This window comes from Lolium perenne, chromosome 1 (assembly GCF_019359855.2).
Source record: "Lolium perenne isolate Kyuss_39 chromosome 1, Kyuss_2.0, whole genome shotgun sequence".
NCBI classification, from domain to species: Eukaryota; Viridiplantae; Streptophyta; class Magnoliopsida; order Poales; family Poaceae; genus Lolium; species Lolium perenne.
In genome coordinates, this window is record NC_067244.2 from 106868287 (window position 1) to 106893160 (window position 24874).

Below are 24874 nucleotides of genomic sequence, written 5' to 3' on the forward strand. Positions count from 1 at the left end.
GACGAATATGTCCTCGAAGCTATCCCAGCTGTCGATAGATCCTGTAGGAAGCTTCTTGATCCAAGATCGCGCGGCTCCACTTAAATACACCTGAATGCTTTGCATAGCTGTTGCTCTGGTCCCTCCTGTGAGCTTCACCGTCTCGAGGTAATCAACTAGCCAATCCTCTGGATCTTGAAGGCCGTCGAATTTCTTGAAGTTATCAGGCAACTTAAATCCCGAAGGGACTCGAGTTTTTCGTACTCTCCTTGTGAAGCATGGCAAACCGCACATATCTTCGTCGTTTAGTTTCGGGGAGTGCCGATGTTCCCTTCTACTTTGTCGTGCTCTATCCACCCTTGCCTGCGCTGCCGTGTCTCTTGCTCCACTTGTTCCTTCGGGAGTTGCTGCTGCTGCTGCCGCAGGTCGTGCACTATTTTGCCTTGCTGTTCCTTCGGGAGGTGTTGATGCAAACGCCGTTCCCATGGCTCCAACTCCTGCCGTTGCCATGTTGTACAGTGCCTCCCTTGGATCTCCTGGAGGTGTCCTGGATGCAAGGATAAAGGCCTGTGTCGCCATATACCCAGCTTCTGGTGTCTTGGGGATAATATTCCCTCTCGTGTCTATCGACATAAAAGACATGTCGAGGTTTTGAACCAAGTGCTCTGTTTCTCCTTCAGGTATATGTTGCAACCTTGATCTTGCTCTGTTCCGAGCTTCCCTGTGGCTATCTCCTGAGGTTCCAGATTGTCGACTCAGCTCTGCCCTTCGCCTGCTTGACGTGGAGGCTGCCTCCTTTCTTCTGTTCAAGGCAGCTGTCTGTTTTTCCAATTCCCTCGCAGCTCGTGCGAGCCTATATTGATATGCTTGCGGCTCTTCTAGCGTGGTTGTTGTAGCCGTTGGTTCTGAGCCATCCATAGCTCTTGCGGCTCTATCCCATGCTGCTTGCGGGAGTTGAACTCTATCACAAGGCTCAGGTCCGATATATTTGTTGCCTAGACCTCGTCGTAAATCAGAGGGATCGACATATGGATTTCCCAAATCGTCGAAAGCCTCAGATGTTTCCTCCTAATCGCGGCTTGGCTCTCCGATGGCATAAATCTGATGGTATTTTGTATTCAGATCTGTGCTGGGTTTGGTGACACCATCATAAAGATTGGTGAAGACCTTGTCCACTGTAGTGGATTTGTCGATGAAGTTGAAGCTGTCGACACTGCTCGAGTCATCGCTTATATAGGAGTCCGCAGATGACTCGAAGGTCATGTCGCTAAAGATCTTGGCGAGCTTTTCACTTGCCCTGGTGCTGATGAAGCGTGGCGATGAAGTCTCCTCTTCGCCTAACTCGATCGACAATGTTGAGCTCGAAAAATCGGAGTCGACCGCCGATAATCCCGACGAGATCGGAATTTCGAGACGATACGTTCCCTCTTTCTCGACGCGAAAGTGGAATCTTCCAAACGTCATCTCCATAGGCTTCTCCAGATATGCATGTGCATCCAAACGGGAGGGCGGGTGAGGAACAAAATCAACAAGACCAGTTGCGATATGTTTACCTCGATCCATCGCGTTGCTTGCAGTTGATGAAGTCGACGATCTTGAACGTGTCATCGAGATCAGATCCTTGACGCCTCTAGTTCCCACAGACGGCGCCAATTGACAAGGGATTAACTTGTCAATGCCTACGTGTTGTAGACTAGGGTTTTAGTTAGAAGTAGAGGGCAAGTAGATCTCGAAGGTTTCAGCCGAAAAGTACTCGACGATTATGAAAACTAGGGTTTGTGAGACAATGATTCGATGCTTTCTTGGTCCCTCGACTCCCCCTTATATAGGAGGTGGAGTCGAGGGGTTTGTGTTGTACAAGTTACAGAGTCCGGGAGGGTTTCTAACTCATCCCGCAAGATTACAAACATCGTCTCCTAATACAACTCTAGCTTTCCTAAATATAAACTTGGGCTTCCGATTCTCCTTATTCTTCGAGTCATGGGCCTTCAGTAAACCCCGGGTACTATCTTCGGTAGGCCCATTGGGGATGCCTATGTCACCGTGCGTGTATGTTTGAAGTGCACAGGAAGGTGTAGCACTCAGGCTTGGAAAGTCTAACGTGAGCCTATGAGGTGGGTGTTGTGTGCATGGGCGTGTCGAGCTTTGCTTGGCCTACCCATAAGCTTGGGAATGCGAGGTGACCTCACGGTCCTTTGTAGTGACCTCATGCACATAAACCCCTCGTACCTGCGCGCTCTAGGTTTTCCTACTCCTGGGGCTTACAGACTTGGTATCAGAGCAGGAATGCCTTTAGGAGCCCTTGCATCGGACGAAGTTGTGTCTAGAAACTCATATTTTAGTAGCTACATAGGAAAACTTTATGCGTGAGAGTAGGAATTCAGTTTATTTCTTACCCCACCCACCCACCCTCTGGTGAGGAAGAGCAACGGTTTTACTCTATTTTTATCTTGTTTCACCTAGGTTTGGACGTGTTCGGGGAAACCGTAATGCCATAGGGAAAAATGTGTTTTTGAAAATTTTCTGTCCTATGGTTGCTTCAATATCATCGGCTATCAATCTCCACCATATAATTTGTTCCTTTGCAATGTTGGTATTTTCATGCCAACATGCTCTCTCCGTTGTGTTGGTGCTATCTCGACCACTTCTTTGTTCCGGTGCATACATCAACCTTCCTTCTCTGGAGTTGTTTCGTCAAGCTCATACCTTGTTGTTCTCCTCCAATATGCATAACTAGTGTCAACACGACCCAAGATATTGACACTTGTTAATGCTAAAATTCTGTATAGCTACATATCACTATCTTATGAGATTTGTGAAATATTCTTGTTGCTATCACCTAATCTTCTACATGCTACGGATAGCTCTCGTGTGCTTGAATCCTTGTACATTGATGATAGCTATGTCATGTCTCTTGTTATCTTCTGAAGTTCCCGTTAAGCACTAATATTGGGTTTTTCATTATCCATGATTGTGCTAACCATTGTGTCCTTACTAAGAATGGAGAGTGGTGAAGATGTTCCTCCACCTGAAATGGACCAAGCTCTGGTTAAAATGGTGCAAGTCCTAAATCAGATGCAGATAAACCAAGACAGAATCAATGGTGGCAATGCATGTGTCACTATTCAGGAGTTTCTCCAGCTCAACCCGCGCACTTTTGATGTCACCGCAGAGCCAATTGATGTTGATGATTGGTTACGCGAGATGAACAAGACTATTAGTGTGGCACATGTGGCTGATGAGGACCGTGTTCCTTATGTGACATATCTTCTTCGTGGAGTTTCAGCCGCATGGTGGGACAATTATCTGCTGATGAAAGCACCAGATGCAATCACTACCTGGGATGAGTTCCAGCTACTCTTCAAGCGTCATCACATCCCTGACATCATCATGTAGAGAAAGCGAGAAGAGTTCAGCAATTTGTCTCAAGGCAGCAACACTGTCCTGGCTTATAGAGACGCTTTCTTAAAACTGGCTCGTTATGTTGGAGATGAGGTATCTACGGATGCCAAAAAGCAAGCCATGTTTCGTAAAGGCCTGAACCCAGAGATCAAGTATGCTATACTCTTGGTCAAGTGCAATACCTTTGAGGAGCTCGTTAACACAGCGCTCCAAGAAGAGTATGGTCGTGCAGTGCTAGAAGAGTCTCGTAAGCGCTCTCGTGAGGTAGCTTCTTCCTCAACAGCTGTTATGCCTCCTGAGAAACGTAGGATTTGGGTTCCTTATGCTGCTCTGCACAACCCACCTACATGCCTGAACCGAGTGGCTTTGTTTCCCGCCCTCCCACCCCTGTTGTTGTTCCAAGGGGCTCTCAAGTTCATCAAAGGTCTGGCAATCAAGCTAAGCAAAGTCCTCATGTTGATGCTCAGCAAAGGCCTACATCTAAAGTTCTGGCAAGACCAATGGGTCCTAATCCTTCCTCAAGAGCATGTTTCAAGTGTGGTGATTCGGGACATATTTCAATTCACTGTCCCCAAAACAAGCATCCTCCAAAACAACCTTTCCCTCCAACAAAGGCGATGGTTCGTGTTCCTCCTCCGTCAAAGGCTTTCAACTATAACAATAAGCCCGGTACGAGAAGTGTATGGGTGAACAATGTCACAACTGTACAAGCAAAAAGGGCACCTGACATCGTGCTTGGTGTTCTTCCTGTAAACTCGATCTCAGCAAAAGTTCTGTTCAATACAGGAGCGTCACTTTCTTTCGTCTCCTCAAGTTTTGTTCAAAGGCATGAGTTACCTATGGTTCCACTACCCAGTAACCTCACGGTGAACTCCCCGGGAGCGCAGTTGATAGTTTCCAAGATAAGCCATGGGAATCAAATTCTCATTGGAGGATATATGTTTCTAGCTTCACTCATAGCTCTCGGCAATTCAGACATTGATGTCATTCTTGGCATGGATTGGTTGAAGGCCAACAAAGCTATTATTGATTGTGCCAAGCATTCATTTTCTCTTCCTACTTCGACAGGAACCTTGACCTATACACCTTCTTAGACATCTTCCGTTCAGCTCTTTGCTTTGAATCCTAGCTCTCTTCCGGAGCTTGAGTCTATACCGGTCGTTTGAGACTTTCCTGACGTCTTTCCTGAAGAACTTCCAGGTATGCCACCTGACAGGGTTGTTGAGTTCGTCATTGAACTAGAGCCTCGAACAGCTCCTATCTCTAAGCGGCCATACAAGATGGGTCCAAATGAGTTGGCTGAACTCAAGAAGCAGCTTCACGAGTTGCAAAAACTTGGTTTCATTCAGCCAAGCACTTCTCCATGGGGATGTCCTACCATCTTCATCAAGAAAAAAGATAAAACTGATCGTTTGGTGGTTGACTACCGCCCTCTCAATGAGAAAACGATCAAGAATACATATCCTCTTCCTCGCATCAATGAGCTCTTTGATCAGCTTGCTGGTGCAACTGTGCTATCTAAGATGGATTTGAGAAGTGGTTATCACCAAATCAAAATCCGCAAAGAGGATGTACCCAAGACAGCCTTCAAAACTCGTTATGGCCTCTATGAATACACCGTCATGTCTTTTGGCCTCACTAATGCTCCAGCCACTTTCTCTCGGTTGATGAACTACATTTTCATGGAGTACCTCGACAAGTTTGTGGTAGTCTATCTCGATGATATCCTTGTCTACTCCAAGTCCAATGAGGAGCATGAAGAGCATCTTCGCCTCATCCTCCTGAAGCTTCATGAACATCGCCTCTATTCCAAGTTCTCTAAATGTGAATTCTGGCTTCCTCAAGTCGTCTATCTTGGCCATGTCATTTCTGGAAAAGGCATCGCTGTCAATCCTGAAACAGTGAAGGCAATTGTCGAATGGCTTCCTTCGAAGAATGTCTAGCAAGTGAGAAGTTTCCTCGGTTTGGCAAGTTACTGCCGCCGCTTTGTTGAGAATTTCTCCAAGGTCGCCAAGCCTCTTACAGATCTCCTGAAGAAAGACAAGAAGTTCCTTTGGTCTCCTCAATGTCAAGCAAGCTTTGACCTCCTCAAGCAGAAGTTCACTTCCACACCTGTCATTGTTCTTCCAGATACATCTAAACCTTTCCAGATATTTTGTGATGCCTCTCTTCATGGGCTAGGCGCCGTCCTCATGCAAGAACATCAAGTTGTGGCGTATGCTTCTCGTCAGTTGAAAAGCATGAACTCAACTATCCCACACATGATCTCGAGCTTGCAGCCGTGTTACATGCTTTAATAACATGGCGCCAATACTTGTTGGGCAATGATATGTCTCCGACGTATCGATAATTTCTTATGTTCCATGCCACATTATTGATAATATCTACATATTTTATATACATTTTATGTCATATTTATGCATTTTCTGGAACTAACCTATTGACAAGATGCCGAAGTGCCAGTTGCTGTTTTCTGCTGTTTTTGGTTTCAGAAATCCTAGTAACGAAATATTCTCGGAATCGGACGAAATCAACGCCCAGGTTCCTATTTTGCCCGGAAGCATCCAGAACACACGAGAACCACCAAAGAGGGGGCACAGGCCCACCAAACCCTAGGCCGGCGCGGCCAAGGGGGGGCCCGCGCCCCCCTATAGTGTGGTCGCCCCTTCGACCTCCTGACGCCGCCTCTTCGCCTATATAAAGCCCCTGGACCTAAAACTTCGAGACGAAAAAAAAGCCACGGTACGAGAAACCTTCCAGAGCCGCCGCCATCGCGAAGACAAGATCTGGGGGACAGGAGTCTCTATTCCGGCACGCCGCCGGGACGGGGAAGTGCCCCCGGAAGGCTCCTCCATCGACACCACCGCCATCTCCATCAACGCTGCTGTCTCCCATGAGGAGGGAGTAGTTCTCCATCGAGGCTCGGGGCTGTACCGGTAGCTATGTGGTTCATCTCTCTCCCTATGTACTTCAATACAATAATCTCATGAGCTGCCTTACATGATTGAGATTCATATGATGATGCTTGTAATCTAGATGTCGTTATGCTAGTCAAGTGAATTTTACTTATGTGATCTCCGGAGACTCCTTGTCCCACGTGTGTAAAGGTGACAGTGTGTGCACCGTGTGGGTCTCTTAGGCTATATTTCACAGAATACTTATTCACTGTTATGGATGGCATAGTGAAGTGCTTATTTATATCTCTTTATGATTGCAATGTGATTTGTATCACAATTTATCTATGTGCTACTCTAGTGATGTTATTAAAGTAGTTTTATTCCTCCTGCACGGTGTAATGGTGACAGTGTGTGCATCCGTGTTAGTACTTGGCGTAGGCTATGATTATGATCTCTTGTAGATTATGAAGTTAACTATTGCTATGATGGTATTGATGTGATCTATTCCTCCTACATAGTGTGAAGGTGACAGTGTGCATGCTATGTTAGTACTTGGTTTAGTCGTGTTGATCTTTCATGCACTCTAAGGTTATTTAAATATGAACATTGAATTGTGGAGCTTGTTAACTCCGGCATTGAGGGTTCGTGTAATCCTACGCAGTGGTGTTCATCATCCAATAAAAGAGTGTAGAGTCTAGCATCTATCTATTTATTCTGTTATGTGATCAATGTTGAGAGTGTCCACTAGTGAAAGTATGATCCCTAGGCCTTGTTCCTAAATACTGCTATCGCTGCTTGTTTACTGTTTTACTGCGTTACTACTGCTGCGTTACTACTGCTTGTTTACTGTCCTGGGCAAAGCACTTTTCTGGTGCCGTTGCTACTGCTACTATTTATTCATACCACCTGTATTTCACTATCTCTTCGCCGAACTAGTGCACCTATTAGGTGTGTTGGGGACACAAGAGACTTCTTGCTTTGTGGTTGCAGGGTTGCATGAGAGGGATATCTTTGACCTCTTCCTCCCTGAGTTCGATAAACCTTGGGTGATCCACTTAAGGGAAACTTGTTGCTGTTCTACAAACCTCTGCTCTTGGAGGCCCAACACTGTCTATAGGAAAAGGAGGGGGGCGTAGACATCAAGCTATTTTCTGGCGCCGTTGCCGGGGAGGAAAGGTAAAAGGCACTCATACTCCGGTTCCAGGTAACAGTACTTTTCTGGCGCCATTGTGTTTGTGCTTGAAGCTATTTCCTTTAGATCCTGCAATTGCAACTTTTTGTTTCTTGTTTACACTAGTAAGGCATAATGGAAAACAACAAAAATATGAGAGAACTTTATGAACTTTATCTTGAATTAGGACATGATGTGTTTGAAGAGAGAATTAAAAAACCCATGGAACTTTATATGCATGCTAATGGGAATGTTATTAATATGAATGCTTTGAACACTATTGTTGCTAATGCTATGGAAAATTCTAAGCTTGGGGAAGCTGGTTTTGATGAGCATGATCTTTTTAGTCCCTCAAGCATTGAGGAGAAAATTTACTTTGATGATACTTTACCTCCTATTTATGATGATTATAATGATAGTAGTCTTTTGTTGCCACCTGTTATGGAGGATGAATTTGATTATGATTACAATATGCCTCCTATATTTGATAGCTACTTTGTTGAATTTGCTCCCGCTACAACTAATAAAATTGATTATGCTTATGTGGAGAGTAATAATTTTGTGCATGAGACTCATGATAAGAATGCTTTATGTGATAGTTATATTGTTGAGTTTGCTCATGACACTACTGAAAGTTATTATGAGAGAGGAAAATATGGTTGTAGAAATTTTCATGTTACTAAAATGCCTCTCTATGTGCTGAAAATTTTGAAGCTACACTTGTTTTATCTTCATATGCTTGTCACTTTGCTCTTCATGAACTTGTTTATTTACAAGATTCCTATGCATAGGAAGCATGTTAGGCTTAAATGTGTTTTGTATTTGCCTCTTGATGCTCTCTTTTGCTTCAAATATTATTTCTTGCGAGTGGATCATTAAAACTGCTGAGCCCATCTTAATGGCTATAAAGAAATAACTTCTTGGGAGATAACCCATGTGTTATTTTGCTACAGTACTTTGTTTTATATTTGTGTCTTGGAAGTTGTTTACTACTGTAGCAACCTCTCCTTATCTTAGTTTGGTGTTTTGTTGTGCCAAGTAAAGTCTTTGATAGCAAGGTTGATACTAGATTTGGATTACTGCGCAGAAACAGATTTCTTTGCAGTCACGAATCTGGGCAAAATTCTCTGTAGGTAACTCAGAAAATTATGCCAATTTACGTGAGTGATCCTCAGATATGTAGCAACTTTCATTCAATTTGAGCATTTTCATTTGAGCAAGTCTGGTGCCTCGATAAAATTCGTCAATACGAACTGTTCTGTTTTGACAGATTCTGCCTTTTATTTCGCATTGCCAGTTTTGTTATGCTCGATGGATATTTCGATTCCATTGACTTTCAGTATCTTTGTGCAATGTCCAGAAGTGTTAAGAATGATTGTGTCACCTCTGAACATGTATATTTTGATTGTGCACTAACCCTCTAATGAGTTGTTCTAAGTTTGGTGTGGAGGAAGTTTTCAAGGATCAAGAGAGGGAGATGATACAACATGATCAAGGAGAGTGAAAGCTCTAAGCTTGGGGATGCCCCGGTGGTTCACCCCTGCATATATCAAGAAGACTCAAGCGTCTAAGCTTGGGGATGCCCAAGGCATCCCCTTCTTCATCGACAACATTATCAGGTTCCTCCCCTGAAACTATATTTTTATTCCATCACATCTTATGTGCTTTGCTTGGAGCGTCGGTTTGTTTTTGTTTTTGTTTTGTTTGAATAAAATGGATCCTAGCATTCATTGTATGGGAGAGAGACACGCTCCGCTGTAGCATATGGACAAATATGTCCTTAGGCTCTACTCATAGTATTCATGGCGAAGTTTCTTCTTCGTTAAATTGTTATATGGTTGGAATTGGAAAATGATACATGTAGTAATTTGCTATAATGTCTTGGATAATGTGATACTTGGCAATTGTTGTGCTCATGTTTAAGCTCTTGCATCATATACTTTGCACCTATTAATGAAGAAATACATAGAGCATGCTAAAATTTGGTTTGCATAATTGGTCTCTCTAAGGTCTAGATAATTTCTAGTATTGAGTTTGAACAACAAGGAAGACGGTGTAGAGTCTTATAATGTTTACAATATGTCTTTTATGTGAGTTTTGCTGCACCGGTTCATCCTTGTGTTTGTTTCAAATAGCCTTGCTAGCCTAAACCTTGTATCGAGAGGGAATACTTCTCATGCATCCAAAATCCTTCAGCCAACCACTATGCCATTTGTGTCCACCATACCTACCTACTACATGGTATTTCTCCGCCATTCCAAAGTAAATTGTTTGAGTGCTACCTTTAAAACTTCTATTCTTCACCTTTACAATATATAGCTCATGGGACAAATAGCCTAAAAACTATTGTGGTATTGAATATGTACTTATGCACTTTATCTCTTATTAAGTTGCTTGTTGTGCGATAACCATGTTCCTGGGGACGCCATCAACTACCCTTTGTTGAATATCATGTGAGTTGCTATGCATGTTCGTCTTGTCTGAAGTAAGGGCGATCTACCACCTTATGGTTAGAGCATGCATATTGTTAGAGAAGAACATTGGGCCGCTAACTAAAGCCATGATCCATGGTGGAAGTTTCAGTTTTGGACATATATCCTCAATCTCAAATGAGAAAATTAATTGTTGCTACATGCTTATGCATAAAAGAGGAGTCCATTATCTGTTGTCTATGTTGTCCCGGTATGGATGTCTAAGTTGAGAATAATCAATAGCGAGAAATCCAATGCGAGCTTTCTCCTTAGACCTTTGTACAGGCGGCATAGAGGTACCCCTTTGTGACACTTGGTTAAAACATGTGCATTGTGATAATCCCGGTAATCCAAGCTAATTAGGACAAGGTGCGGGCACTATTAGTACACTATGCATGAGGCTTGCAACTTGTAAGATATAATTTACATGATACATATGCTTTATTACTACCGTTGACAAAATTGTTTCTTGTTTTCAAAATCAAAGCTCTAGCACAAATATAGCAATCGATGCTTTCCTCTTTGAAGGACCATTCTTTTACTTTTATGTTGAGTCAGTTCACCTATTTCTCTCCATCTCAAGAAACAAACACTTGTGTGAACTGTGCATTGATTCCTACATACTTGCATTTTGCACTTGTTATATTACTTTGCATTGACAAACTATCCATGAGATATACATGTTACAAGTTGAAAGCAACCGCTGAAACTTCATCTTCCTTTGTGTTGCTTCAATACCTCTACTATGAATTATTGCTTTATGAGTTAACTCTTATGCAAGACTTATTGATGCTTGACTTGAAGTACTATTCATGAAAAGTCTTTGCTATATGATTCATTTGTTTACTCATGTCATTTACCATTGCTTTGATCGCTGCATTCATTACATATGCTTACAATAGTATGATCAAGGTTATGATGGCATGTCACTCCAGAAATTATCTTTGTTTATCGTTTACCTGCTCGGGACGAGCAGGAACTAAGCTTGGGGATGCTGATACGTCTCCGACGTATCGATAATTTCTTATGTTCCATGCCACATTATTGATAATATCTACATATTTTATATACATTTTATGTCATATTTATGCATTTTCTGGAACTAACCTATTGACAAGATGCCGAAGTGCCGATTCTTTGTTTCTGCTGTTTTTGGTTTCAGAAATCCTAGTAACGAAATATTCTCGGAATCGGACGAAATCAACGCCCAGGTTCCTATTTTGCCCAGAAGCATCCAGAACACACGAGAACCGCCAGAGAGGGGGCACAGGCCCACCAAACCCTAGGCCGGCGCGGCAAAGGGGGGGCCCGCGCCCCCCTATAGTGTGGTCGCCCCTTCGACCTCCTGACGCCGCCTCTTCGCCTATATAAAGCCCCTGGACCTAAAACTTCGAGATGAAAAAAAGCCACGGTACGAGAAACCTTCCAGAGCCGCCGCCATCGCGAAGCCAAGATCTGGGGGACAGGAGTCTCTGTTCCGGCACGCCGCCGGGACGGGGAAGTGCCCCCGGAAGGCTCCTCCATCGACACCACCGCCATCTCCATCAACGCTGCTGTCTCCCATGAGGAGGGAGTAGTTCTCCATCGAGGCTCGGGGCTGTACCGGTAGCTATGTGGTTCATCTCTCTCCCTATGTACTTCAATACAATAATCTCATGAGCTGCCTTACATGATTGAGATTCATATGATGATGCTTGTAATCTAGATGTCGTTATGCTAGTCAAGTGAATTTTACTTATGTGATCTCCGGAGACTCCTTGTCCCACGTGTGTAAAGGTGACAGTGTGTGCACCGTGTGGGTCTCTTAGGCTATATTTCACAGAATACTTATTCACTGTTATGGATGGCATAGTGAAGTGCTTATTTATATCTCTTTATGATTGCAATGTGTTTTGTATCACAATTTATCTATGTGCTACTCTAGTGATGTTATTAAAGTAGTTTTATTCCTCCTGCACGGTGTAATGGTGACAATGTGTGCATCCGTGTTAGTACTTGGCGTAGGCTATGATTATGATCTCTTGTAGATTATGAAGTTAACTATTGCTATGATGGTATTGATGTGATCTATTCCTCCTACATAGTGTGAAGGTGACAGTGTGCATGCTATGTTAGTACTTGGTTTAGTCGTGTTGATCTTTCATGCACTCTAAGGTTATTTAAATATGAACATTGAATTGTGGAGCTTGTTAACTCCGGCATTGAGGGTTCGTGTAATCCTACGCAGTGGTGTTCATCATCCAACAAAAGAGTGTAGAGTCTAGCATCTATCTATTTATTCCGTTATGTGATCAATGTTGAGAGTGTCCACTAGTGAAAGTATGATCCCTAGGCCTTGTTCCTAAATATCGCTATATTTGCTTGTTTCTTGTTTTTACTGCGTTACTACTGCTTGTTTCTTGTCTGGGCAAAGCACTTTTCTGGTGCCGTTGCTACTGCTACTATTTATTCATACCACCTGTATTTCACTATCTCTTCGCCGAACTAGTGCACCTATTAGGTGTGTTGGGGACACAAGAGACTTCTTGCTTTGTGGTTGCAGGGTTGCATGAGAGGGATATCTTTGACCTCTTCCTCCCTGAGTTCGATAAACCTTGGGTGATCCACTTAAGGGAAACTTGCTGCTGTTCTACAAACCTCTGCTCTTGGAGGCCCAACACTGTCTACAGGAAAAGGAGGGGGGCGTAGACATCAGGCAACAAATGTGAGATCTTCACCGACCACAAGAGTCTCAAATACATCTTCACCCAACCCAATTTGAACCTCCGTCAAACGAGATAGATGGAAACCATCAAGGACTTTGATTTGTCTATCAACTACACTCCAGGCAAAGCTAATGTCATGGCTGACGCCCTTAGTCGCAAGTCCTATTGCAACAATCTCATGATTCAAGAAGGTCAACCTGCTCTTTATGAAGAATTCAGGAAATTGAATCTTGAGCTTGTTCCCCAAGGCTACCTTGCAAACTTGGTGATCACGCAAACTCTCGAAGATAAGATACGAATCAGACAGTTAAGAGATGGTTGTATCAAAAACATCAAAGAGAACGTGCACAAGCCCAAGTACAAGTCTTTCTCTATCGATGGTCAAGGAACTCTATTCTTCCAAGGTCGAATCGTTGTTCCGAAGGATCCAAGCCTGAGAAGCCTTATTCTCAAAGAAGCTCATGACACTCCTCTTTCTATACATCCAGGAAGCACAAAGATGTACCTCGATATCAAGTCTACCTATTGGTGGACTAGGATGAAAAGTGAAATTGCTCGCTATGTCTCAGAATGTGATGTATGTCGCCGTGTCAAAGCAGAACATCAGAGACCTGCCAGTGTCCTCCAACCCTTGAAGATTCCTGAGTAGAAATGGGATAAGATTGAGATGGACTTTGTAACTGGTTTTCCAAAGTCTCGCAATAGCAATGATGCTATCTTCGTGGTGATCAACCGTCTTTCCAAGGTTGCTCACTTCCTTCCTGTCAAAGAGACAATATCTGCTAGTCAATTGGCTGAGATCTACACAGCAAAGATTGTTTCTCTTCATGGTGTTCCCGTGGAAATAAGCTTTGATCGCGGAAGTATCTTCACTTCCAGGTTTTGGGCTAGCTTTCAGAAAGCTATGAGAATTAATCTGCTCTTCAGCACAGCTTACCATCCGCAAACGAGTGGGCAAGTCGAAAGAGTCAATCAGATTCTCGAGGACATGCTCCGTGCCTGTGTTATCTCCTTCGGCATGAAATGGGAAGAATGCCTTCCATTCGCTGAGTTCTCTTACAACAACAACTATCAAGCCAGTTTGGGCATGGAACCCTCGAAGCTCTCTATGGTCGCAAATGCAGAACACCTCTAAACTGGTCTGAAACCGGTGAAAGGCAAATCTTTGGCCCCGATGTCATCAACGAGGCTGAAGAAAAGGTGCGAATCATTCGTGACAATCTGAAGATAGCACAATCTCGGCAAAAAAGCTATTATGACAGCAAGCACCGAGATATGACCTATCATCCTGGTGATCAAGCCTACCTTCGTGTTACTCCTATGAGAGGCACTCATCGCTTTGGTATCAAAGGCAAGCTAGCGCAAAGATACATTGGTCCCTTCAAAGTTCTAGCAAAGCATGGTGAAGTCGCTTACCTCCTTGAACTTCCCGAGAAGCTCTCCAAAGTGCACGATGTCTTCCACGTGTCACAACTCAAGAAGTGCTTCAAAGATCCGGACCGTGCAGTTGATCACAAGTCCATTGACCTCCAAGAAGGCCTCTCCTACAAAGAATATCCCGTTCGGATTCTTGATGAAGCTGAACGTCGAACTCGCAACAACTCTGTCAAGTTCCTCATGGTGCAGTGGTCGCACCATTCCGATAAAGAAGCAACCTGGGAACGTGAAGGCCAGCTCCGTTCCGAGTACCTGTCCTTCTTCTCTTCTACCTGAGAATCTCGGGGCGCGATTCCTTCAAGGGGGGGGGGGGGGGGGCGTTTGTAACATCCCAAGAGTAACACCCTAGATCCTTTTTACCTTTCTTGCATTTTGATCATGTCATCATGTTGCACTCATGCATATTATCACCTTTGGATTTTATTAAATTGCATCTTGGTTTTGTTTGATTTTCAAATTGCTTTGGTTCTTGGTTTCTTCCTCTCTCTCTTGGTTCATCCCCTCACTCCTGTGATGTTCCAAGAAAAGCACAAACCAAACCTTTCTTCCTCTCTTGACCATTTTCAAAAAGGTCATGCCAAAACTTTCTAGTAATATGGGTTTATATTATACCCCGCTCCTATATCCTATATTTTATAATTAAGCAATTCAATAACTATTTTGGAATGTTAAAATGCTTTGTTTTGGTTCAAATAAAACTTTTTCGTTTACTAAACTCTATCTCCGCTGAATCTCAATTCAAATTGGTTTATAAGAAAAATCTGAGAAGGAAAGAGAAATAAAAACGAAAAGAAAAAGTTTCTCCCTATACTAACCTAGCTAACCCAACCCACCCAACTAGCCTATCTAGCTAACCCAGCAGCTCAACTTGGTCTAAGCCCAATCTTAGCCCAGGTCCAAACGAGTGGAGACGCTGCCCTGTACGTCGTCTTCCTCGTGGCGTCATCTTCTGTACGAGAGAGCGAGCACCACAAGATCAGCTCCACTCCCTGGATGCACGCCACCTCGACTTGCATCCTTAAAAACGCCAGGGGCAGCCCCAGAAAACCTAGATGTCTTTTTCCTCCCAAGCTGACGCCACTCTCCACCTCCCTGTAAACAAAGAAGGTTTCTCACCGAAGGTTCCGACGACCGCCGCCGTCGCCATGGACCGCCGCGCGCCTAGCTGAGTAGCAGAAAAGAACCGCCGCGTCATCGTCGTCGTCCTCGTCTACTTCACGGAGCAGGGGACGCCAAAATCTGCTCGGCTTCTTCCTCGACGTCGCCGCCTCCTTCACGGACGCCGACGGACGCCGCCACGCCTCTGCCTCGTCCCCGACCAATTCCTTCGCCCAGCAGCACCACTGTGAGCCGCTGAATCATCTCCACCCTTTTCCCCGCACTTTCCTTCCACGCATCATCGAATCGACATCATCGCTGATCGCCATAGTCGACTGCTTTACCCGTCGCTTGCGTTTTCTGAATTTTATTCAGATGGCGCTGTCTTGTACGTCAGTCAAAAGTTCAGAAACCGGTTTGCACTAAAATAGATAGCAGTATATCTGTTTTAATTCAAAAATATCGCATAGCTCCTCTGGTTACCTATTTTCCTGTTTAGTCGAGCGATCCTGTGATCAATTCCCATATCAGGCGAATAATAAAAGTCCAATCCTTTTTCACGTCTGGTGTAACACTGTCTTTTTATTTCAGATAGCAAGTGTCACGTTTTCAGAAATATTCAGATACCAGGAGATGCACTTCACCTTGTCTGTAACCTGCATTCTTTCAAACAGGAACACATAGCACACTGGTATCTGACACGATCTATATCTGGACGACCGAAGTTCAAATCCTAATGTTGCCTGTAGCCTGTATCTAATCAAAAATCAAACAGCACTGCCCTGGATCTGTTGTTGCAAGTAATCAGCGCGACCTAGGTTCAAATCCTGGCCGGCGCACTTAACCACCTTTTTGGAGAATTCGTGTAGTTCTGAAATTCTGTTCCCCTTTTTACTGTTTTAGTGTTTAGTTTACAGCACCTTTTTATTTTGATTTAAAACCAACTTTTGAAACTTCAAATCATACAAACTTTATATCCTTTCTGTTCAGAACTCTGTGAACTTTCCAAATATAAAATTTGTTTCAATTTTTGTGCAAATAAAATTTGACAAGTTTACAAATTGGATTTACAATACTGCAAACTTGCATAATTCATAAGTTTTGTTCTACAACTCCAATTTGCACAAATTTTATATCAAATTGCATCAGAAAATTATGAGGATTTCAAATCTGCACATGTCATGTATCATAGACCAATTCTCTGTCTCGGCCAAATGGTAAATATAAATAGAACTAAATGTTATGTGAGGGATTTCACTTTATTTCTTGCTATTTCAAATGCCCCACTTAATATTGCCATGTATGGACCCCCTTTTGCATTTCATCATGCATCATATTGCGCACTGCACAACCTTTTATTGATTTGTGCTATTTACTTTCCATGTATGTGCTATTTGGTTCTTCTCGAGTAGACACCGACACCGAGCAGTTCGAGAAGGAGTTCCTCTACATCACCCCTGAAGATCGCGTTCGTGCTTTCTCTTCCGGTCTGACAGGCGAGCCCACCCTTCACCTATTTTACAGTTTCTGGCTCTTTTGATCTATTGCTATCCCTTTGTTGCGATTATGTTGTGTCACATGTTCTATTCCACATGTTACACTATATGAACCGAGTTACACCTCCTTGCCCTACCTGATATTTGTTGTTTGCCAGCTTTGCGAGTCGTAGGCGAGTTTAGGGTCTTGTTGATATCTCGATGTGTTCGAGATGTTGTTGGGTAGTTGTTTACTTGCTATATCTGTTGTTGGTGATAATCATGGCTCACCCTAATGTTAATATTAAAATGGATAACAAGAGGAATCAGTGGGTCAACTGTATATTTTGGTTTTACCATGGCTCACTTGTGTCCAATTTTATAATTAGGACGAGTTCTTGCTTTCTGATCCAAGACTGAGCGCACTAACCACACGTGGGAGGTTTCACTGGGACCTCCCTCGACCTATTACCGGAACTGCTTCCACTGTCCAAGTGCCACAACTAGTTTGTAACGTTTTGTTTCTCCCAGGCGTGCATGCTTGTTTCTTTGTGGTCAGATGTTATGGTGTTACTTTTGGGGAAGCCGTCTGTGCCTTGTAACCCCGTTGTCTCTTGCACGCTCGTAGGCGCGGTACGTATTGCTGAGGATGGATTCATCCTGCGGGCACTGTTTCCATCCGAAAGCCGTAGACGCAAACAGCTAGGTCCGTCTCGGAGAGTCGGTCGGACTCTGATACGGGTTTAACTTAGTTAGGTGGCTTCTTGGACTTGGTCTGTGGTGAATGGAGGGGTTGTGATGCGAGGTTTCACCGGCAAGTTTTCTCAAAACCCTTGCTTGTGGAGTCGGACATGCGTGTATGGGTATAGTAGTGCATCCCTGCAGGGTGAAATCTTATCGATAAGCCATGTCCGCGGTTATGGACGACTTGGAGATGTTTAACTCGATCATAGAACAACTTACACCTTATTTCCTATTGTTAATAATTTGCTAATAAAACTCTTTCAAAAGTGTGTGTGCCTTTGCAATACTTCTTGGCGAAGGGGGATCACATTGGCTGGGTTTTGTTTGCAGAGTATAGAACTGCTAGATTATGCGCTCTCTCACCTTCTCTGATAGACGAATGTTGTAGCGTGTCTCTATTGGTTAGTTGCTTTGCTGCCGCTAAACTCCACATATAGTCGGGCGAAGTTTACACCGCCCACCAGCAAGCATAGCTGGTCTTGTCTCGCAAGTACGTGCCATTTGGTACTTACTCTCGTTTTTCTCCCTCTTTTTTTGGAACCCGCTTTTTGACAAACATGTACGACAGATGATAAGGAGTACGCAGGAAGCTACTTCGTTGAGTTCCCGGACGACGACCTCGTCGAGTAGCAGGATCGCTCCTAAGGCAGCAGCCTGTGGCTTGTTGGTTATGGATCCCGCTTGGTTATCTTCAGAACTCTTAGTCTCATTTGGATCTTGTCTGTACCCAGACTATTTGCTACCTCTATGTATGATGTACTGATGGGATATGTGTCCCTTTGCGTGCCATTTGGATCTTGCTCAGTAGAGCGTTGCTATATATAAACTTTTTTTCATCTTTTGTGTCGTAGATGGTTATGTTGTGATATTGAATCTGTATTCCACCCTTGTACCCTGTGCACCGTGCGTGTATGTTTGAAGTGCACAGGAAGGTGTGGCACTCAGGCTTGGAAAGTCTAACGTGAGCCTATGAGGTGGGTGTTGTGTGCATGGGCGTGTCGAGCTTTGCTTGGCCTACCCATAAGCTTGGGAATGCGAGACGACCTCGGTCCTTTGTAGTGATCTCATGCACATAAACCCCTCGTACCTGCGCGCTCTGGGTTTTCCTACTCATGGGGCTTACACCCAATGCTCCACTGCCGCCTGTGCCTAACTCCATTTTTCCGAGATCCCGCACAACAGCTTCAGCTCCACCTGTTTCCGCTCATCAGGTGCGCGCCCGGGTGGGCCCTTGCCACTGCAACGCCAACCGACACCGGCCCAGGCCTCGCTCGACAACAGCGCCTGCTGCGCGCGTGCGACCCGCCCCACCCCATCTCCCATGCCGCGCGCCACCACACCTCCGTTCAGACGCCCTGAGCTCCCGCTCAGCTCCTGCTCGATGCTCGCGTGCTCCCGAAAGACCCATCCCCTCCCGCACCTCTACTCGGCCACCTCGCTGCTGCAGCTCGCATGACCGCCTCGGCCCAAGCCGCTTGCATCTCCGGCCGCTACAACACGTGCGCGACAAGCATCTCCTCCATTAGACCACGCACATCGCCACCGACAACCTCCAATCCCCGCATGATTGATAGCATTCGCGGACTCACACCGGCAGTACGACCCAAGCCACCCCGGCAATACTGGCACATACATTGGCACTGCCACGCGCAACACCTCGGCACTACCGCTTGACACACTCCGGCACTGCCGCTTATGTGCTGTTTTCACACAGTTTGACTCCATATTTTGACACAGTTTGATACACCATTTTGTCCCAAATCTTGATAACATTTGAGAGCTCGTTTGAGTTCAAATTTTGAGAGCAATCTCACAACATTTTGACTCTAATTTTGACAACTTTTCGGAGCCCGTTTGACTCCATAATTTTGACAACTTCGACCGCCCATTTTGACCCAATTTTTTGGGCATTGAATTTTGTGTTTGAATTTCGGTTTGAGTGCCTTTGGTATGTGGCGTACACTTCCACGCTTACATAGTCATCGCAACGACGGCATCGGCACCTCGCATCTCCAAGCGGTTCATTGACAACACCATCGACATCATCGCAAGTTGTGTGTTCCGATACTGCCTAACATTTTCATCTAGGTATACCGTTTCTTCCTTTGTGTACCTATCACATTGAGAGTGACTTTCCGAGTGTTGCGAAACATTGCACAAATGTCACGACCGTGAGGGTGCGTGTGCGTTGAGTTGAGCAAAGCTCCGAAGCAAGCTCGGTGAGAAAGATACAAAAAAGAAGAAAAGAGTGGCATAGAAAAAATAAACCTTATAAGCATAGAGAGAAAAAAAGTGAAAAAGGGAAAAGAAATAGAAAAAGAGAGTGTGTGCCATCGATACCGAGGAGTCCAAAGCTTTTAAGCAAAAAAAGAGAGAGTAGAGAAGAGTGACATCTTGTGCAAATCTTGTTGCTTATTTCTTATGCGACCAAGCTACCGTCTCTCTTGTGTTGGCATGACACCGATCTTATAGTCTTCGTTAGGACCATTTTTGTTAGTTGCTCATTTCCTTGGTCGCGCTAACTCCATTATTCTTCTTGTGTGTGTTTCCGTGTTTCCTTGGCATAGGTTACCACTTTTGACATTTGACTTTGAATTTTACCCACATTTGACAATAGACTTTTTGTTGGGTCTTTTTTGTTTTCTATCCACTCCTACCACATATAGATTACTTAGCGTTTTGCGTGTGCTTTGAGTGTGTGTGTGCGTACCCCGGTACAATTTTGACTTTGCTCTTGACTTGAACCATTTTTCCGATACTTTCTTGAAAGGTGGGATACTTGTGTAGTTTTCCTTCCACCACATATACATACACCTTTCGTAGTGAGAGATATACAATATGGCCCCACACAAAAAAGCTGAGATGAGAGCATACTTTTTTGAGTTACATACTCGAGAAGTGTCGTTTCCTATTCGATGGTGCCACGGAGGAGGGATCCTCACGAGGGGGAGAAGAAGTAGGGGCCATTGGGCGGAGAGTCCTCGGGACGGCGGTACGTGATTTACCTAGCTTCAGAACACCTGCACAATGACAGGGCCTACTGCTGCTTGTCTGGAATTATCTGGGCGCTTTCGCATTGTTACAATAAGTTATGGTTGTGCCTCTAGGGCTCCCGGGATCCGGCTTATAAAGGCGCTCGGATCTAGGGTTTACACGGAGAGTCCTAGCCGGAATACAAGATGCCTAACTATGGAATATTACATTGCCATGCACTTCAAGGATCCACCTTTCCTTATGCACCGTATTGGATCCGGATACTTCACGGGCCTTCGTGGATCCGACTATCTTCATAGGGCGGTTAAGATCCGGCTCCTGTTACCTAGGCTGGACTTCATCCATCTTGATCTACAGCAACTAGGTCGTCCGATGGGCCACATGCCACCATCACCGTCTATGGGCCTGTTGACGCGTAAAGCACACGCCCGTTGGGAATCCCAAGTGGAAGGTGTGATGCGTACAGCAGCAAGTTTCCCTCAGTAAGAAACCAATGTTTATCGAACCAGTAGGAGTCAAGGAGCACGTGAAGATTGTTGGTGACAGAGTGTAGTGCGGCGCAACACCAGGGATTCCGGCGCCAACGTGGAACCTGCACAACACAGTCCAAATACTTTGCCCCAACTTAACAGTGAGGTTGTCAATCTCACCGGCTTGCTGTAACAAAGGATTAAATGTATAGTGTGGAAAATGATGTTTGTATGCGAAGAACAGTAAAGAACAATGTTTGCAGTAGATTGTATTCGATGTAAAAGAATGGACCGGGGTCCACAGTTCACTAGTGGTGTCTCTCCAATAAGAAATAACATGCATGTTGGGTGAACAAATTACAGTTGGGCAATTGACAAATAAAGAGGGCATAACAATGCACAACATATCATGATGAGTAGTGTGAAATTCAATTGGGCATTACGACAAAGTACATAGACCGCTTATCCAGCATGCATCTATGCCTAAAAATTCCACCTTCAGGTTAGCATCCGCACCCCTTTCAGTATTAAGTTGCAAACAGCAGACAATTGCATTAAGTATGGTGCGTAATGTAATCAACACAAATATCCTTAGACAAAGCATTGATGTTTTATCCCTAGTGGCAACAACACATCCACAACCTTAGAACTTTCTCACATCGTCCTGCATTAAATGGAGGCATGAACCCACTATCGAGCATAAATACTCCCTCTTGGAGTTACAAGTATCAACTTGGCCAGAGCCTCTACTAGCAACGGAGAGCATGCAAGATCATAAACAACACATATATGATAGATCGCTAATCAACATAACATAGTATTCCATATTCATCGGATCCCAACAAACACAACATGTAGCATTACAAATAGATGATCTTGATCATGTTAGGCAGCTCACAAGATCGAACATGATAGCACAATGAGGAGAAGACAACCATCTAGCTACTGCTATGGACCCATAGTTCAGGGGTGAACTACTCACACATCAATCCGGAGGAGATCATGGTGATGAAGAGTCCTCCGGGAGATGATTCCCCTCTCCGGCAGGGTGCCGGACGCGATCTCCTGAATCCCCCGAGATGGGATTGGCGGCGGCGGCGTCTCTGGAAGGTTTTCCGTATCGTGGCTCTCGGTACTGGGGTATTTGCGACGAAGGCTTTAAGTAGGCGGAAGGGTAGGGTTGGAGGCGGCGCGAGGGCCCCACACGCCAGGGCGGCGCGGCCCCACCCTTGGCCGCGCGACCCTAGCGTGGCGGCGCCTCGTCGCCCCACTTCGTAATCCTTTCGGTCTTCTGGAAGCTTCGTGGAAAAATAAGACCCTGGGCGTTGATTTCGTCCAATTCCGAGAATATTTCCTTTGTAGGATTTCTGAAACCAAAAACATCAGAAAACAGCAACTGGCTCTTCGGCATCTTGTCAATAGGTTAGTGCCAGAAAATACATAAATATGACATAAAGTGTGTATAAAACATGTGAGTATCATCATAAAAGTAGCATGGAACATAAGAAATTATAGATACGTTTGAGACGTATCAGGGCCACCCCAAGCTTAGTTCCTACTCGCCCTCTAGTAGGTAAACGATAACAAAGATAATTTCTGAAGTGACATGCTATCATAATCTTGATCAATACTATTGTAAAGCATATGAGATGAATGCAGCGATTCGAAGCAATGGTAAAGACAATGAATAAACAACTGAATCATATAGCACAGACTTTTCATGAATAGTACTTTCAAGACAAGCATCAATAAGACTTGCATAAAAGTTAACTCATAAAGTAATAGGTTCTTAGTAGAAATTTTGAAGCAACACAAAGGAAGATATAAGTTTCAGCAGTTGCTTTCAACTTCAACATGTTTATCTCATGGATAATTGTCAACACAAAGTAATATGATGAATGCAAATAAGCAAGTATGTAAGAATCAATGCACAGTTGACACAAGTGTTTGCTTCGAAGATAGAAAGGAGTAGGTAAACTGACTCAACATAAAAGTAAAAGAAATGCCCTTCGCAGAGGGAAGCAGGGATAAAATCGTGTGCTAGAGCTTTTCAAGTTTTGAAATCATATAGAGAGCATAAAAGTAAAGTTTTGAGAGGTGTTTGTTGTTGTCAACGAATGGTAGTGGGCACTCTAACCGCCTTGCCAAACAGACCTTCAAAGAGCGGCTCCCATGAAGGACGTTATCTCTACCACCAAGGTAGATCATCCCTCTTCTCTTTTGTTTACACATGGACTTTAGTGTAGTTTATTTTTATTTTTGGGTGACACTCCTTGCAACCTTTGCTTTCACAAGCCATGGCTACCCGAATCCTCGGGTGCCTTCCAACAATCACATACCATGAAGGAGTGTCTATTTATTTTAGTTTTATTTAGAGATGACACTCCTCCCCACCTTTGCTTTCTCAAGCCATGGCTAACCGAATCCTCGGGTGCCTTCCAACATTTCACATACCATGGAGGAGTGTCTATTTGCAAAACTAAGTTGCTTACTGACGAATCAGAGCAAAACATGTGAAGAGAATTATTAATGAAAGTTAATTAATTGGGGCTGGGAACCCCGTTGCCAGCTCTTTTTGCAAAATTGGTGAAAGTCTGCCTAACAAGATTGAAAGATAAAACACCATTTACTTCCTCATGAGCTATAAAACATTGACAGAAATAAGAGATAATAACTTTTGAATTGTTTAAAGGTAGGACACGAAGTATTTACTTGGAATGGCAGAGAAATACCATGTAGTAGGTAGGTATGGTGGACACAAATGGCATAGTTTTTGGCTCAAGGATTTGGATGCACGAGAAGTAATCCCTCTCAATACAAGGCTTAGGCTAGCAAGGTTGTTTGAAGCAAACACAAGTATGAACCGGTACAGCAAAACTTACATAAGAACATATTGCAAGCATTATAAGACTCTACACTGTCTTCCTTGTTGTTCAAACCCTCACCAGAAAATATCTAGACTTTAAAGAGACCAATCATGCAAACCAAATGTCAGCAAGCTCTACGGTATTTCTTCATTGATAGGTGCAAAGTACATGATGCAAGAGCTTAAACATGATCTATATGAGCACAACAATTGCCAAGTATCAAATTATTCAAGACATTATACCAATTACCACATGTAGCATTTTCTGTTTCCAACCATATAACAATGAGCGAAGCAGTTTCAACCTTCACCATGAACATTAAGAATAAAGCTAAGAACATATGTGTTCATATGCAACAGCGGAGCGTGTCTCTCTCCCACATAAAGAATGCTAGGATCCAATTTTATTCAAACAAACAAAAAATAAGAACATAAAGACGCTCCAAGTAAAGCACATAAAATGTGACGGAATAAAAATATAGTTTCACTAGAGGTGACCTGATAATTTTTCGATGAAGAAGGGGATGCCTTGGGCATCCCAAAGCTTAGATGCTTGAGTCTTCTTGAAATATGCAGGGATGAACCACGGGGGCATCCCCAAGCTTAGAGTTTTCACTCTCCTTGATCATATTATATCATCCTCCTCTCTTGATCCTTGAAAACTTCCTCCACACCAAACTCAAAACAAACTCATTAGAGGGTTAGTGCATAATCATAAATTCACATATTCAGAGGTGACATAATCATTCTTAACACTTCTGGCATTGCACAAAGCTACTGAAAGTTAATGGAACAAAGAAATCCATCAAACATAGCAAAACAGGCAATGCGAAATAAAAGGCAGAATCTGTCAAAACAGAACAGTCTGTAAAGACGAATTTTATGGGGCACTTAAATTACTCAGATGAAAATGCTCAAATTGAATGAAAGTTGCGTACATATCTGAGGATCACTCACGTAAATTGGCAGATTTTTCTGATTTACCTACAGAGAATACTACTCAAATTCGTGACAGCAAGAATTCTGTTTCTGCACAGTAATCCAAATCTAATATTATCTTTACTATCAAAGACTTTACTTGGCACAACAATGCGATAAAATAAAGATAAGGAGAGGTTGCTACAGTAGTAACAACTTCCAAGACTCAAATATAAAACAAAAGTAC

General features: G+C 43.8%; 1 protein-coding gene and 1 long non-coding RNA gene across 2 annotated transcripts; both read left to right on the plus strand.

The window, feature by feature from the left end:
• Window positions 1-3501: 3501 nt before the first annotated feature.
• On the plus strand, window positions 3502-14338 carry LOC139832868 (uncharacterized). Its single transcript, XM_071822818.1, has 4 exons — window positions 3502-3628; window positions 4582-5087; window positions 13275-13504; window positions 13702-14338. Exons 1-4 carry the CDS (start codon window positions 3502-3504, stop codon window positions 14336-14338), a joined length of 1500 nt encoding a protein of 499 aa, XP_071678919.1.
• A 767-nt stretch (window positions 14339-15105) lies between these two features.
• On the plus strand, window positions 15106-18215 carry LOC139838837 (uncharacterized). Its single transcript, XR_011756696.1, has 3 exons — window positions 15106-15407; window positions 16573-16656; window positions 17948-18215. It is a non-coding gene; the product is annotated as an uncharacterized lncRNA (long non-coding RNA).
• The last annotated feature ends 6659 nt before the right edge of the window (window positions 18216-24874 follow it).